Below are 12,963 nucleotides of genomic sequence, written 5' to 3' on the forward strand. Positions count from 1 at the left end.
ACTGGGTTGCAAACATTCCTAAGTCAGGCAGAGATAAGGGACAGGAATGAATAAGACGCCATGTGGAGACCACTCTGACACACTGACTAAACATATGGGACCCGCGTCATTTTGCCTTTACCACGCCAGTCTTCTATCCTTTTTGCACGTCTCCCTGTTATCTTTAACTTGATCACAATTTTCTGGAGAGCTGAGTACCAACCAGTTAGAGGCAGAGCTGACCACGTTCCCTGTGGCATCCAGCTCCCGGTTGGGAGAGCACGCTGCAAGTATTCAGAACAGTTCTGCCTTTCACTGGGGTAGTTGTGTTGGCTCGGCTGTCTGACCTCTGTTTACCCAATGATCTCATGGCAACCACCATGGCTGTGCTAATTTCCTTTTAATAAGAGCAGAGAACAGCAGCTATGGGTTATAATACAATGCAGCTTATTTTGCTCTCATTATTACTTGTTATATACAGAAAATTCAGCTGCTGAATTCCTTCTAGAATCTATGATAATGACTTAGCAAACTAACATAAGAAAACAGGCTTCAAACCTCACATTCACCATTTTATAAAAATATTCAAAAATTATAAAGGCCCATTGCATTTCAAATTACAGTCTTTCACAGGACACAGACTAGCATAATATTGCATCATAAACTATGCTGCTCACACTACAGCCATTTAAGAAGAACAGAAAACATAAGTAAATTTACTTGTGCTGGGGAATTTCCACTGGCTCTGAAGGCTTATAGAAGTTCCGTCCAATTTGGTACATGGACAATTGTTTTAAGATCCTGCAAGCATATATTTTTGAATCTTTGGTAAATATTAGTCAATAACAGGGTATTTCTAAGTTTATATATAAGCTGACCATAATAAAATATATAGAAAGTATAAATGTGTTCTTCATAAACACTGGAACATCCCGATACTAAATATACATGAGTGTGTACATATAAGAACTATCACTTCTTACTTGAGGATGATTTAAATGAAATTATTTTCATCTCTTTGAGCTTAACACAAATGATAAATATGTGGTCAATTACCCATTACAACTGAGGTTGCTGTAACATTCTGGTTAGCCAGACAGGGTAAGGTAACCTGTGTCTGAGGCTCCTCTGATTTCCTTCCCCTTTGAGAGGAGGAAGCTCTATCTGATGCCCCTTCAGCAACTGTTTGCCCCAGTCAACTCTGGAACTTGAGACATCATCCACAGGAGACTGTCCAGTAACATGTAGGTGAGTGTTATACAGGAAGTTCTGAGTCAGAATGTAGAGGTTCCAATTTTAATTTGGGCCATCAAGCGTCATTGAGTTCTATTCTCAGTATTTATAACATGGGGATTCAAGTAGCAAGTACCTGCCTCAGGGCACTCACGTGAGAACGGAGTGAAATAAGACACAACTGAAAAAGCTTTGCCACTGGAAAGCAACCTTCCGAATGTCAGCTGATTCAAAAACAGTCCCTCAGGAGGACACGTGCCAGAGTGGCTGTGAGCCAAAACAAAGCCCAGACTTGATCAAAAGAGTGGAAAAAATATCCAGGCAGAATTATGAAACAGTGCATCTTGTGTGGAATGTGTCTTTATGTGTCTCTACTAAGAGAAGTCCAAAACTTCTCCAACCCCTCCAGCAGCTGCTTGAGCAAAGGGGTGATGTCTAAGGCTTCTGAGCTCTCATAATAGTGATCCACACCAGCAGCACAGAGGACCATTCATATGCTTTAGAGTGTCTACTAGCCTCTGAAAGCATGATAAAATTACTGATTTTCAGACCCTACCCATGACATTCTGCTTACTAAGTGCAAAGAGGGGCCAGAGAATCTGTACTTGATTAAATTCCCCCTACCCTAAGGAGACTTCAGAACACTTGATCCTTGGACCAATATAAAGAACACTGAAAAAGCTTAGTTGCAGCCTTCCTTCTGTCCCATGTGTACATGGACAGAATGGGGCTGAAGATGGGGCCAGAGCAGAAAGCAGATGGTAATGGCCTTTTTCATTTTAAATCAGCCAGCCAGGAGAAAAACTGATCCTTCAGGTGACTAAGTCAAACACAGTGAACTCAGGTGGGATGGAGCACAGAAAATGAAGAAAAGGAAAAGGTATTTTCTTTGCTACCAATGAATGACCTTAAATTCCTTGTCCCAGTTCTGATAACACTGGGTAATAATGATTTTGTGCAAAAAAGAGGCTGTGATAGATTGCTATACATTACTGCAGGAATGCACGAAAGTATGTGAAGACCGTCCTAAACAATTGCTGGAGCACTGCCTGCAAATGGTTGATCATTTTAACACCCAGGCTCTATGCTGAAAGGTATCATTAGTCCAAAGTAAATCTGCGTTTGAAGTGACTTACTTTTTGAAGATGATATTGAAGAACTGGATGCACACAGGGGAGCTTGCGTTCAGCTCGCTCGTTAGAGTTACAGTCATCTTTACAGTCTCACCTCTGTGAGTTTCACTTGACAATTCTGTGACCTGGAAAAAGAGGTACTTAAAATACACGCTACAGATTAGCCCCAAGTGTGCACAATGCAGATGTTATAAAGCCATCACAATTTAATATACATTAACAAAAGCAAAACTGCAAGTGTTATACATGATTAATAATCTAATGCTCATATTATGTTTGCAAGGGGTTTATTTCCTCCACAGTTTACTATTTCTAAAAAAGCAACATATGTCTCTACCTTCTAACTTCATGACAAAAAAAATCAAAGCCAGACTCGTGGTTCAAAGATTTGATACAAAGAGAATTCCAGAATGATGGGTCTTGACCTTTTTGGGAGGTTGGGGGGCAGAAGGGGACATGGGTTATAAAGTACTTCAAGAGGCTGATAAAAGTTAAAGAATTCTCCCATAAAAATCACACACACATCCCCCCACAAGAATACATGATGCAACCATTTTCAGGAGGTTCACAGAGGCCCAGATACTTGTTAGTGGACTGCCTGCCCATCCCAAGTTCATGGATTTCCAAGGACAGCCTTTCGAAAGCTTATTCAAAAAGCAGAATCACAGAGGAAAAAAGCAAAGGAGGGGGGAGACAGACCAAGGGGAAAGTAAAACTGAAGGGAGAAGTTAAAGCAATTCTAAAATCTGCAAAGGAACCTCTGAATGTTTGAGCTAAAACAAATCTTTCCTCCTTATTCTTTTTTTTGTAAAGGTTACAATAGGCTTGGAGAAATCTTTAGGGCTCTTCCACCCTGGAACCATCTTTTAGCAATGTAACAAATGCATGCATAGGTTTCTATAACAGTTCCCTGACTAAAAACAGGCTCTGAACCAGGTAGGACTCAGAACAGGTTTTTAAAATACAAGGATTCAAAAATAGGTCAATAAATATCAATCAGTACTCTGAGATTTTTCTAAAGGGTAATATTTTAGAAGTCAGCTAATTAGTAAGCATACATGGCATTCTGTGACTACTTTCTATAATTACAGTGCAGTTTAACCACTTTTCAGTTGAACCAAGAATCTGTGACAGGAGCTGACCACTGCATGGAAATAAAGAAAAACCAGTTCCTTCACAGGGGATGAAATATTTCACTGTGATTATCTCTTGCCTCAGATAAAACTGTACATAATCAGAACAGTTGTAGGAAGAGCTCTTCAACATCAGGAAAAGCCTAGTAGGCAGGAGAGGCTGCTGCCCTCAAACCCTGGCAGGGGTTTTTGGACAAAAGATTAAGACAACAAAGGATGTTGGTGTAAGGAGTTGACGGAAAGTGTCAGCAGATGGACTCAGGACCTGCATTTCCCAACAGGCACCTAAGATCAAACTGCTTGGCTCCCCCTGCTCTCCCCCACCAAACACCAAAGGCTCCTTTGCTTCCTGCCCCACGACTCTCCAACCCCAGGCTGCTACCCTCAAAGTGAACTTCCATTCTCCTTCACAGTCTAACCAGCTGGCAAGTCTTAGTGGATTTATACTCGCAATGTATCTAATCTCTTTCAGCTGTTCCAATACCAGTATTAACCACAGTGCTTAAGTACACATGGTTTGGAATCAGAAAGCACTGCCTTTTGTAGCCTGTGTGATATGCAACAAATTACTTTGACTCCCCATCTCTAAAGTGGGAGGAAGTCCAACTAAAGTCCCAGGGTTGTGAAGACTAAACAGGGCAGGGCATGAATCCTATCCTCATCCACAGCACAGGCAGCGCTCAGGAAGGTTAAACGAGTGGCGCTTAGAATTTTTATGCAAGCCATTTTGACATCCTGGTTACACTATTTCATTGACCTTCCCACCTCTTTCTGAGAATACACCAATAGGATGTGATCAGAGTAACTAATTTAACACAGCTGTCATGGAAACGCTCCCATAAAGGTTTCAATGGTCCATACAGGACAGGCTCTTTTCCTCAGCAGGACACTTAAAATCCTCCCTACCTATGGAGGCATAACTTCCACAGTGTCGTGGTTAAATCTGAATTACCAAAATTTTCTAAAATACATCCTTCACTGCCTATCTTTGGACTTTTGCCCCCTTCAGCCTAGGAATCCCCCTCCCTGTTGTCCATTTCATTGATCCAAATCATCCTCAAGAAACTAATTATGTCTCCCACTAAAATGCTCTGCTAAGGATGACCCTGCCTTTTATTAAGCTCGGTATGTCGACCTTGGACCTCTCAGGCTCCAGGATTGATAAGAGGATTAAATTCGATGGTGCTATTAAGAGTCTGGCAAAGTAAACAGTCAAGAAATGTAGTCAGGTAGACATTATAACAGTATAACTAGTGGGGGAGTACCTGCTCAGATCTATATATAAAGTGTAGATCTGCTCCTCTCAAGAGAGAGATGCTGGGACCAATCAGGAAACGTAATACTGTAGTGAGCAAATGCTCACTAAATATTAGCATAATAAAAAGCCTAATTACTACTAGGGCACTTACTAAATAAAAAGTTTTTGAAAGAAGAACCCTGCTTCATTTATCTGTTTCTTCCACGATACTAAATACACAGTAGGCACTTTATAAGTACATGAGAGTAGCAAATAGGTATGAATCCTCAGTGCACAGATGGGATCTGAAGGTCAGGAGGCAGCTGAACAGGATTTCCGGAATCGTATTTGGAAACACAATGAATGAATCAGTGGAGAGATTCTTTCCAAAAATAAGTACCCTAGGAAATGAGTAGGGAATTGGAAGGGATGCAGCCTGAGTCAATATTAAGATCCGAATAAAAGGTGAGTTGCAGTATCATTTTCAGAATACGTTTTAACTATAACTGAGCAGCAGGTCATATATTGATAAAATATATTGATGAAGATTTCATACAAAACCGGTTCTTTTCTTTCCCTGTGCTAATTTCAAGATCATTTTAGAGTACAGCATATGATGAAACATCAATACCAATTTCTTTATTTCAGGAATGAAAATGCTGAAAGCATAAAAATGGATAAAGGAATCTGAAACATTCAACTGTCATTTCCAATAGTCACATTTTTAAAAGACTCGTAGAACTGGTATCATTGACTCATATTTTATATGCTGGAGCAAGTCATGAAAGAAATGGCAGTCCTAGATTCAGAGACTGATGTGAAATTACTTGGACACACAGGCACAACTGTGCAGAAGCAATAAAGCAGAATAAATACCAGGCTAAGTGGTATTCATCAGCGTCTTGCCAATTTGAGGAAAAGTTGAAAACCACGCATGTTTTAAGGACACTTACAACTGTTATTTTTTAAATGCCATGCCATCAGCCTTTTAGTGGTGAACTCAATTACTGATGATGTCTTAGGAAGTCTCTGAGCTCAAGCCAGTGAACAGAAGAAAGTGAGAAGAGTTAGTGAAATATTCGTTCCCACTGTCATGACAATCAACCCATCATTAAATACATGCATGGTAGCATGTGTGTATGCATGCACACACACATGTTGAAAAGACTGACCACACCTTACCTTTTTTTCTAGCTTTTGTGAGAGAAAAAGGATAACACCATCGAATGCTTTTGGTTTGTTGGAAAGTTCACTATGACTATAAAGCAAAGACATCCTCAGCCTTCTAGAAGCTAAATCTGGAATATATGTCACATGGTACTGGTATAGCTGCCAGTTCTGGGGAAAATCTAAATTAAACAGATTTGTAACCAATTTCACAGGTATTCCACTGGAACCTAAGGAAGGTAAACAAAAAAACAGAATTATTTCCTTAAAAATCATAACATGATAAAATTAATCACATAACTTTATACTTTAATTTACATTTGCACAGTACTTGCTATAAACCAAGAATTTTTACTCAGTGACGCAAGAAAATCTCTTAAACTTGAAGCCTGATAACACCGTTGGGAGTTAAATTGGGATCGTGTGTGAAGCAAGCCTCAGAGCAACATGGAATAGACACTGACATCCTTGACCTTGGGAGAAGAGATGCACTTGAACTTAATTTCCCAGGCTCCTCCCAAGCCTGCCTTCCAGCTCTATTTTTCTGCAAGTCCAATCAGTAATAATTTCACATGCTACCCTGAAAATGTGCTGTTCTCAGATGACAAAGAAACTGTCCAATAATACATCCCCCCCCACTTTTGAGAACTACAGATAATCAAAAGTTAACCATCCTTCTGAAAATCGTGAAGTTCTATTAGTAGTTTGATCACCATGCAAATCTGAAAAAGACTCGGGGACTAAGAGATGGCAGGCAGGCAGGCTGGGAGAGGGGGAGGGACTGTTTCTGTCCTGTGGGAAAGCAGACAGGACTTGGGCTTCTAATTTCTGCAGGCACATGGAAGCCATGTGTGTTTCCAAACTTTCCTCCTATAGAAATTTTAATTCACAGTTTAAAAATCAATGGGACATGATTTAAAAATCAATGACCATGTCATAGAGAGTTAGTGCTCAGGGTAGCATAAGCTCCCCCACCCCCACCCTTGCCAGAATCTAGGAGGGTACTAGGACTTTGTTCTTGCCTTTCCTTATAGAGTCACTCAGTTTCTTAGAGGAAAAGAAATGACATCAAATAGACACTACTTTTTCTTTTTTTCTTGAAGGAAATAGAAACATGAGCCCCTGAAGTGGTGAGAAAGAAAAAGTGTCCTGTGTACTTTAGGGTTTCCTTGGCCTCAGCCTGTGGTATTTATTTGGAAGGAGCAAGGAGTCATTGTGCTACTTCAGTTAAAGGAAAGCTTTCTTTTGTTTTCTCAGATTTCAAGGAAATGGCAACATAGCTGCTCTTATAAATGAGGATGACAACTCAAGCTAGAAAATGTAGCAACTGGTGAGATATTTTGAAATAATCTACACCAGTGTTTTCAAACTATAGCTGGTCCCATCATTAGGAAGTGACACAAAAGCATGTTTATTGCATAGTGGACCACAGTGCCTGGAATGTAGGAGGGTAAGTACTATTTCGTGAAACTTTTTCTGCAGCTGCATGTGTATGCATGTGTTTGCTGGATGGTAACATATCCATTTCTTGTTCTTGTTTTGGCTTTAAAAAAAAGGGTTTGAAAAACACTGATCTGCATCAGTGAAGAAGGAACCAAAGAAAACAACAGACCTACTTCCCAGAAAACACATATGCCTACAACTGTGCATGGAATTTCAGGAGTGATCCCAGAATGTGGGTAAAGAATTACCCATACCATGTTTTCCTTTCTGCAGCTGAATCCAGAAAGGTTATGATTCTCCACAGAGAATAATGGCTGGGGAAGAAAAGAAGCACCCTTTTAAACCCTACCTCAGGTATAAGGACAAAATCTTTTCCAAAAGTGAGATGTGGTTTTGAGGAAGATATTGTTTCTATCAATAAAAGAGAAAATTAAGGCTAAGATACCTAAAGTATATAGACAATGCGTTGAACATAGCAAATGTTCGGTAAACATCTATTAAGTGAATATATGAACTTATTTATTTTAGATCTAGGAATAAAAGTTTTTAAAGTATAATTTGGTAACACTAAAAAGATAAGTAACATGAGTACTGGGTACCTGTTTTACAGTCTCTCACATGTGCCAATTTCTTTCTGGTACAGATGCCCAAATCCATGAAGCTCCGGCTCATTTTCACAGCTCTTTCCATGACAGTACCTCCAACATCGCCAGGAGATACACTTTCCTCACCTAAAACGTGAGCAGAACACAGTAATGCCTGTCACTCTGCGCTATATTAATCCAAACCCGAGGACTTCAGAATTTGGAGTACTTACTGTAATCTGGAGACACGGTCTTTAAAGAAGTTAGTTACAGTTAGGTGGTTAAGATGGCCTGATGTTACACGAAGAAGAATTAGAACACAAAAGTGCACAGCGGAAACACCCTGTGAATCCAGAAACAAAGCGGCCATATCCAGAGAGGAGAGAGAATAATGAGAATGAGGGAAAATAAATTTCTGTTGTTTAGCCACCTAGTCTGTGTTCCTTTGTTATGGCAGCCCAAGTAAACCACATTGTGTGGTAGTGGCTACTGGGAGTAGCATGTTGACCAATTTCCTGAGATCACATCTGGGTTGCAGGGAAGAGAGCTGCCATCAAACAGGACTGTAGCTCAGGATGGACGGGAAGAGGAGACAGAAGCAGCATGTGTGCCATATTTCTACCATCCAGATAGGCAATAGCATTGCCATAAGATTTTTAAGAGTATTTTTTCAAAATTCTTCACTTAACAGAAAGAATCAGAAAACTAGCTTCCTCATGTCCATGGATTACCATCTACCAAACACTCAGGAAATTCAGCAGTTCACTCTGTGTTAGGGAGTTCCAAAGGAATATGACCATGGACATCCCTCAAAAAAGAGAACAGAATGCTCAAAAAACTGGCCCCTGCTCTGGGGTTTGGGGAAGTCATTTCCATTCCATTCAGGTGGAATGGGATGAAAGCAAAACAGCCTGACTTGCACTTACGTTGCTGTGAAATCGTGCTGGTTCCCATGAAGCCACTGCTAGAAGACGCGTCATTGTTACTCAGATCAACGGATGTGGTCTATAAAATGGGAAAAAAGTTTTGTTCAGATTTAAGATATGTCACAAACAAAAATGTTATCAAAAGATAAGAACAGTATCATGTCTTAAATTATTAGATTATCTGGGAAACAAAATTGTTAAACAGTTAAAACTCTTGAGAGATGAGAAAAGTGTCCATTTTAGACCAAAGGATATAGAGGAGCTTGTTTTCCTGGCTCACCAGACAGCTTTTAGTACTATGAGCTGACACAGTGTCAAACCCTTCAAGTGTAAGAGGCAGAGATGTGATCCTTGTGCTCAGAGAGTCCATGAAAGTGGTCCTGGCACAGTAATGCATGGGCCTCAGGCCTTCATGGCCCACGGGTATGAACATAAATGGAGCACCAGCCCAGAGGATGAGTTTCCTCAATAATCTTGGCCAAATTAGCTCAAAAATAGATGGAGAGAGAACTATTAAAATTTTCTTTTTTTCTCACTAACTACTTCTGTTTGTCCAAGAAGTTAAGGTCAGAAGACCACTTCATGAGTTTAAAGGCAAAATGATCACAAAATACTCAGTCGAGTACTTTTGGTCTAAGTCTGAAAGGTTGCTCCAAACCCTGAGTATGAAGTTGACACTCAAAAGTTGCTTATTCTGGGCCCATTTAAGCAGCCCTTGCTCAAACAACAGTAATTGAATGTAAACCACACATGTTTGCAATTATTCCTTTTATGTACCAGTTAGCAAGAGCAAATGTGTTAGTTTTCATGCTATATAATAAAGGTACATCAATTTTTTACCAGGCAATTTACAACCAAATCAAGCAACTGAAACTCAGAAAGCAATGATCCAGTGCCTCCAATGCTCTTCCCTTACTCAGAGCCCTTGAAAGAAAAAAGGTGAGAAACTTCAGGAAGACTCCAAGTAGGGAAAAAGCGCTTTCAGAGATAGGAGTAGATACACACAGAAGGCGGCCCTACTCAGGCCCAACACAGAGGTAGGGAAGTTTGAGACGAGGCCAGGTCAGCACCATACACACCGACAAGGAGGCCGGGCAGTGCCCCACTTCTGTGGCCCTGGGGCTGCGGTCCTGGCCTCGAGCCCTGGTGCGGGCACGTCCACTCATGCTCCCCACGAGCGCACAAGTCCCAGAGCGGTCTTCAGCGTGGAAATGGGTGGAGGCTGGGCTCCCCCACATCTGTCCGAGGTCGGAACTGAGGTTTAGGTCTGGTGTGGGCGGCGGGGCGCCAGGGTGCGGGGGTGGAGTCCAGAGCACGTGAAAAGAGGGACCTAGACGTCGGTTTTCTTTCCACCAGCCCTCACCACCCCCCCAAACTTGGCCTGAAGCATCTCTGTTTTTTGCGAATCCAGTGTTACTTTTCTTCAGTTATTTTTTTTTTCTCATTAGTGTGGGTAAGCACCTCTTCAACAATGTGACAGTTTGGGAGATTGTTGCTCTTTTTAAAAACACATTTCTCATCTTTTTCGTTATGAAAGTACCTTACTTTTTCCTCTATATTTCAAACATTAACTCACAGTCCATCACCTGTTAATTTTGACTTGACATGTCTAACCAAAATTTTTCATTCTGATGTAGTCAGATATAGCAGTTTTTAAACTGTATTGTTTTGAGGGACTTTGTAAAAGGAAAACTTGTCTGTTCTAAACTTACATGGGTAAGGAGATTTTAAAATTAACTTTGTAAGTTTATTGTTCACAGTAACTATCTTCTACCCTTCAGGAGTTCACACAAACACGTGTGTACATGGCGTGGATACAACTTTATTTCCCTAAGCTCGGCCATTTTTCCATCATTATTAAAGTCTGTGCTTTTAATAATAGTTTAATAATTATTTAATGATAATGGTTTGTGGAGCACGTTCAGCAGACGACCAATTACCATAGATTCACAGTTCTAGTCTGCATCTGCCATTTCTGTTCTTGTGCATCACTTCTTTGTATTGTTTATAAAATGTGGTGGGACAAGTCCTTGCTCTTTTTCTTCTAATTCATTTACTTACAAGCTTTATTCTTCTGTATAAATTTTAAAATAAGTTTGTCAAGGATTTTTTCTTTTGGTACTAGGGTTTGAATTCAGGGCCTCACAGTGCTCTAGCACTTGAGCCACACACTAGCCCTTTTTGCTTCAGTTATGTTTGAGGTTAGGTCTTGCAATTTTGTCTGGGTGCCGTCCTCGACAGAGATCTTCCTACTTGCACGTCCTACTTATGCCTCCTGTGTAGTGGCAATGACAGGCACACTAACAGATACAGCTCTTTTGTGGGGGGAGGGGGAGGTCTCCTTATCTTTTTTCCCAGGCTGGCCTGGAACCCTGTTCTTTTTGAGCTACACCTATCAAGCAGCTGCGATTACAGGCATGAGTTTAAGAGCTTGCTTAAATCTCAACAGTACTGTATTGAATGTATAAATAAATTTGAAAAGAACTTCCATCTTTACAACATTATTTGTTGCATTTATTTTTATGTCTTTTAACCGAATTTCATTTTTGTCAACAGTTTCATGTGTTGTTTTAGTATACTTCAAAAATGTTTATGGTTTTGTTACTATTGCAATTCGTGTCTTGCTTTCATTATATCTTGTAATTGATGATTACTGGTAATTGGTAGTTCAAAGTGTAAAACTGATATTGTCAAGCCTGCTGATCTTGGTTCTCATAGCTTGTCTTTATTTCATTGAATTTGTATGCCACATCAACTACAAATAACAAAAATTTTGTTTCATCCCTTCTTGTTCTTTGTATACCATTTACTTGTCTTACCAGGATGGTCACATAGTACAATGTTGAAGGTTACTGTGAGACCTGGAAATCACTGACTTTAGAGAAACTATCTCTGAAATGTCTCCATTTTTGAGGTTTGCTGCAAATACCTGGTTTATAGTCTTTATCATTTTACAGAGTTTATCATTTACAGAAAAGTTCCAAGAGTAGGTCAAAGAATGTCCATAAACCTTTGGAGAGATTCACCAGTTAACATTTTGCCATATTTGCTTTATTATTTTCTCTTTATATGTGTGTATTTTATGATCCATTCACAAAGAAGTTGTAGACATGCCTTTTGACCTCTAAATATTCTAGCATGAATTTGTTCAAAACAAGAATATTTTTCCATGACTGGCGGAATGGCTCAAGTAGTAGAGTACCTGCTTAGCAAGTATGAGGCTCTGAGTTCAAACTCCAGTACCACTAAAAAGAAAACTTTTCCAATCCCTTATATAATCACAGTACCCTGTATATAAGTCAGAAGACATTACTATCTAATATGTAGTTGTCCTCAAAGGTCTTATAAAGCAATTGTTTTCTGGTCCAGAACAGTGTGCTCTGGATGATTCCACTGTTATGCCTCCTAGTTTACTTCAGTCTGTAAACATGAACAGTCTCTCTTTTTAACAAACTGTGAAAAATACATTATTGAAGGGTCCAGAGAAAGAGAAATTCTCATTAAGCATTAGATGTTAAACTGCTTAATCATTGTGATAAAAATCTTTCCTAAATGTTGAGTGGTGGAAGACATTAGAAGACCAGGAGCAAACTCCCCTCCAGTTTCTCTTTTCTGGTTTATATTGTCCCATCACATTCTTCCATAAAGAACTTTTATTTCAACCTTTTACTATGTTACCCAAATGATTCAACAATTTTTTGCAATTGGAGAGCAGCATACTGTACTAGTAAAAATAAGACAAAATTGTTCACTCTCATGACTGATGTACAGAAGTAAGCTTGAATTTTGCATCCTTGGTTCAACTTGCTCACTATTAAAGCCTATGACTGTCACCCTCAGCAAATAAAGTGAGATATGTTCTCCCTAATCGCAAGAGTATAAATGGAATTCCAAGCAGAATGACAGAATGACAAGGTTGCCAAAGTGGATGTCTACAAAACCTAAAGCAAAAGGAAAGAGAGGAGGATGGGTGATGATTCAAGTGAAGGCCATGAGTTCAAGTTCCAGTATGTCTAAGAAGAAAGAAAGTAAGCAGGAAGGAAGAAGGAAGGGAAAGAAAGGAAGGGAAGATAGAAGAAAGAGAGTACAATATAGGAAAATATAAAAAGAAAGGAACAAATGGAATTT

General features: G+C 39.8%; 1 protein-coding gene across 1 annotated transcript in view; it reads right to left on the bottom strand.

The window, feature by feature from the left end:
- Positions 1-12,963, bottom strand: part of Piwil4 (piwi like RNA-mediated gene silencing 4) — a 54,454-nt gene that overhangs the window by 31,469 nt on the left and 10,022 nt on the right. The window contains exons 3-7 of the mRNA XM_074059737.1: positions 8,836-8,914; positions 7,925-8,056; positions 5,898-6,112; positions 2,349-2,470; positions 700-780 (exon numbers count right to left, since the gene is read on the bottom strand). Of these exons, the coding sequence (XP_073915838.1) occupies positions 700-780; positions 2,349-2,470; positions 5,898-6,112; positions 7,925-8,056; positions 8,836-8,914 (629 nt within the window). The remainder of the gene's footprint in view (positions 1-699; positions 781-2,348; positions 2,471-5,897; positions 6,113-7,924; positions 8,057-8,835; positions 8,915-12,963) is intronic.

This window comes from Castor canadensis, chromosome 2 (genome assembly GCF_047511655.1).
Source record: "Castor canadensis chromosome 2, mCasCan1.hap1v2, whole genome shotgun sequence".
Taxonomy (NCBI): Eukaryota; Metazoa; Chordata; class Mammalia; order Rodentia; family Castoridae; genus Castor; species Castor canadensis.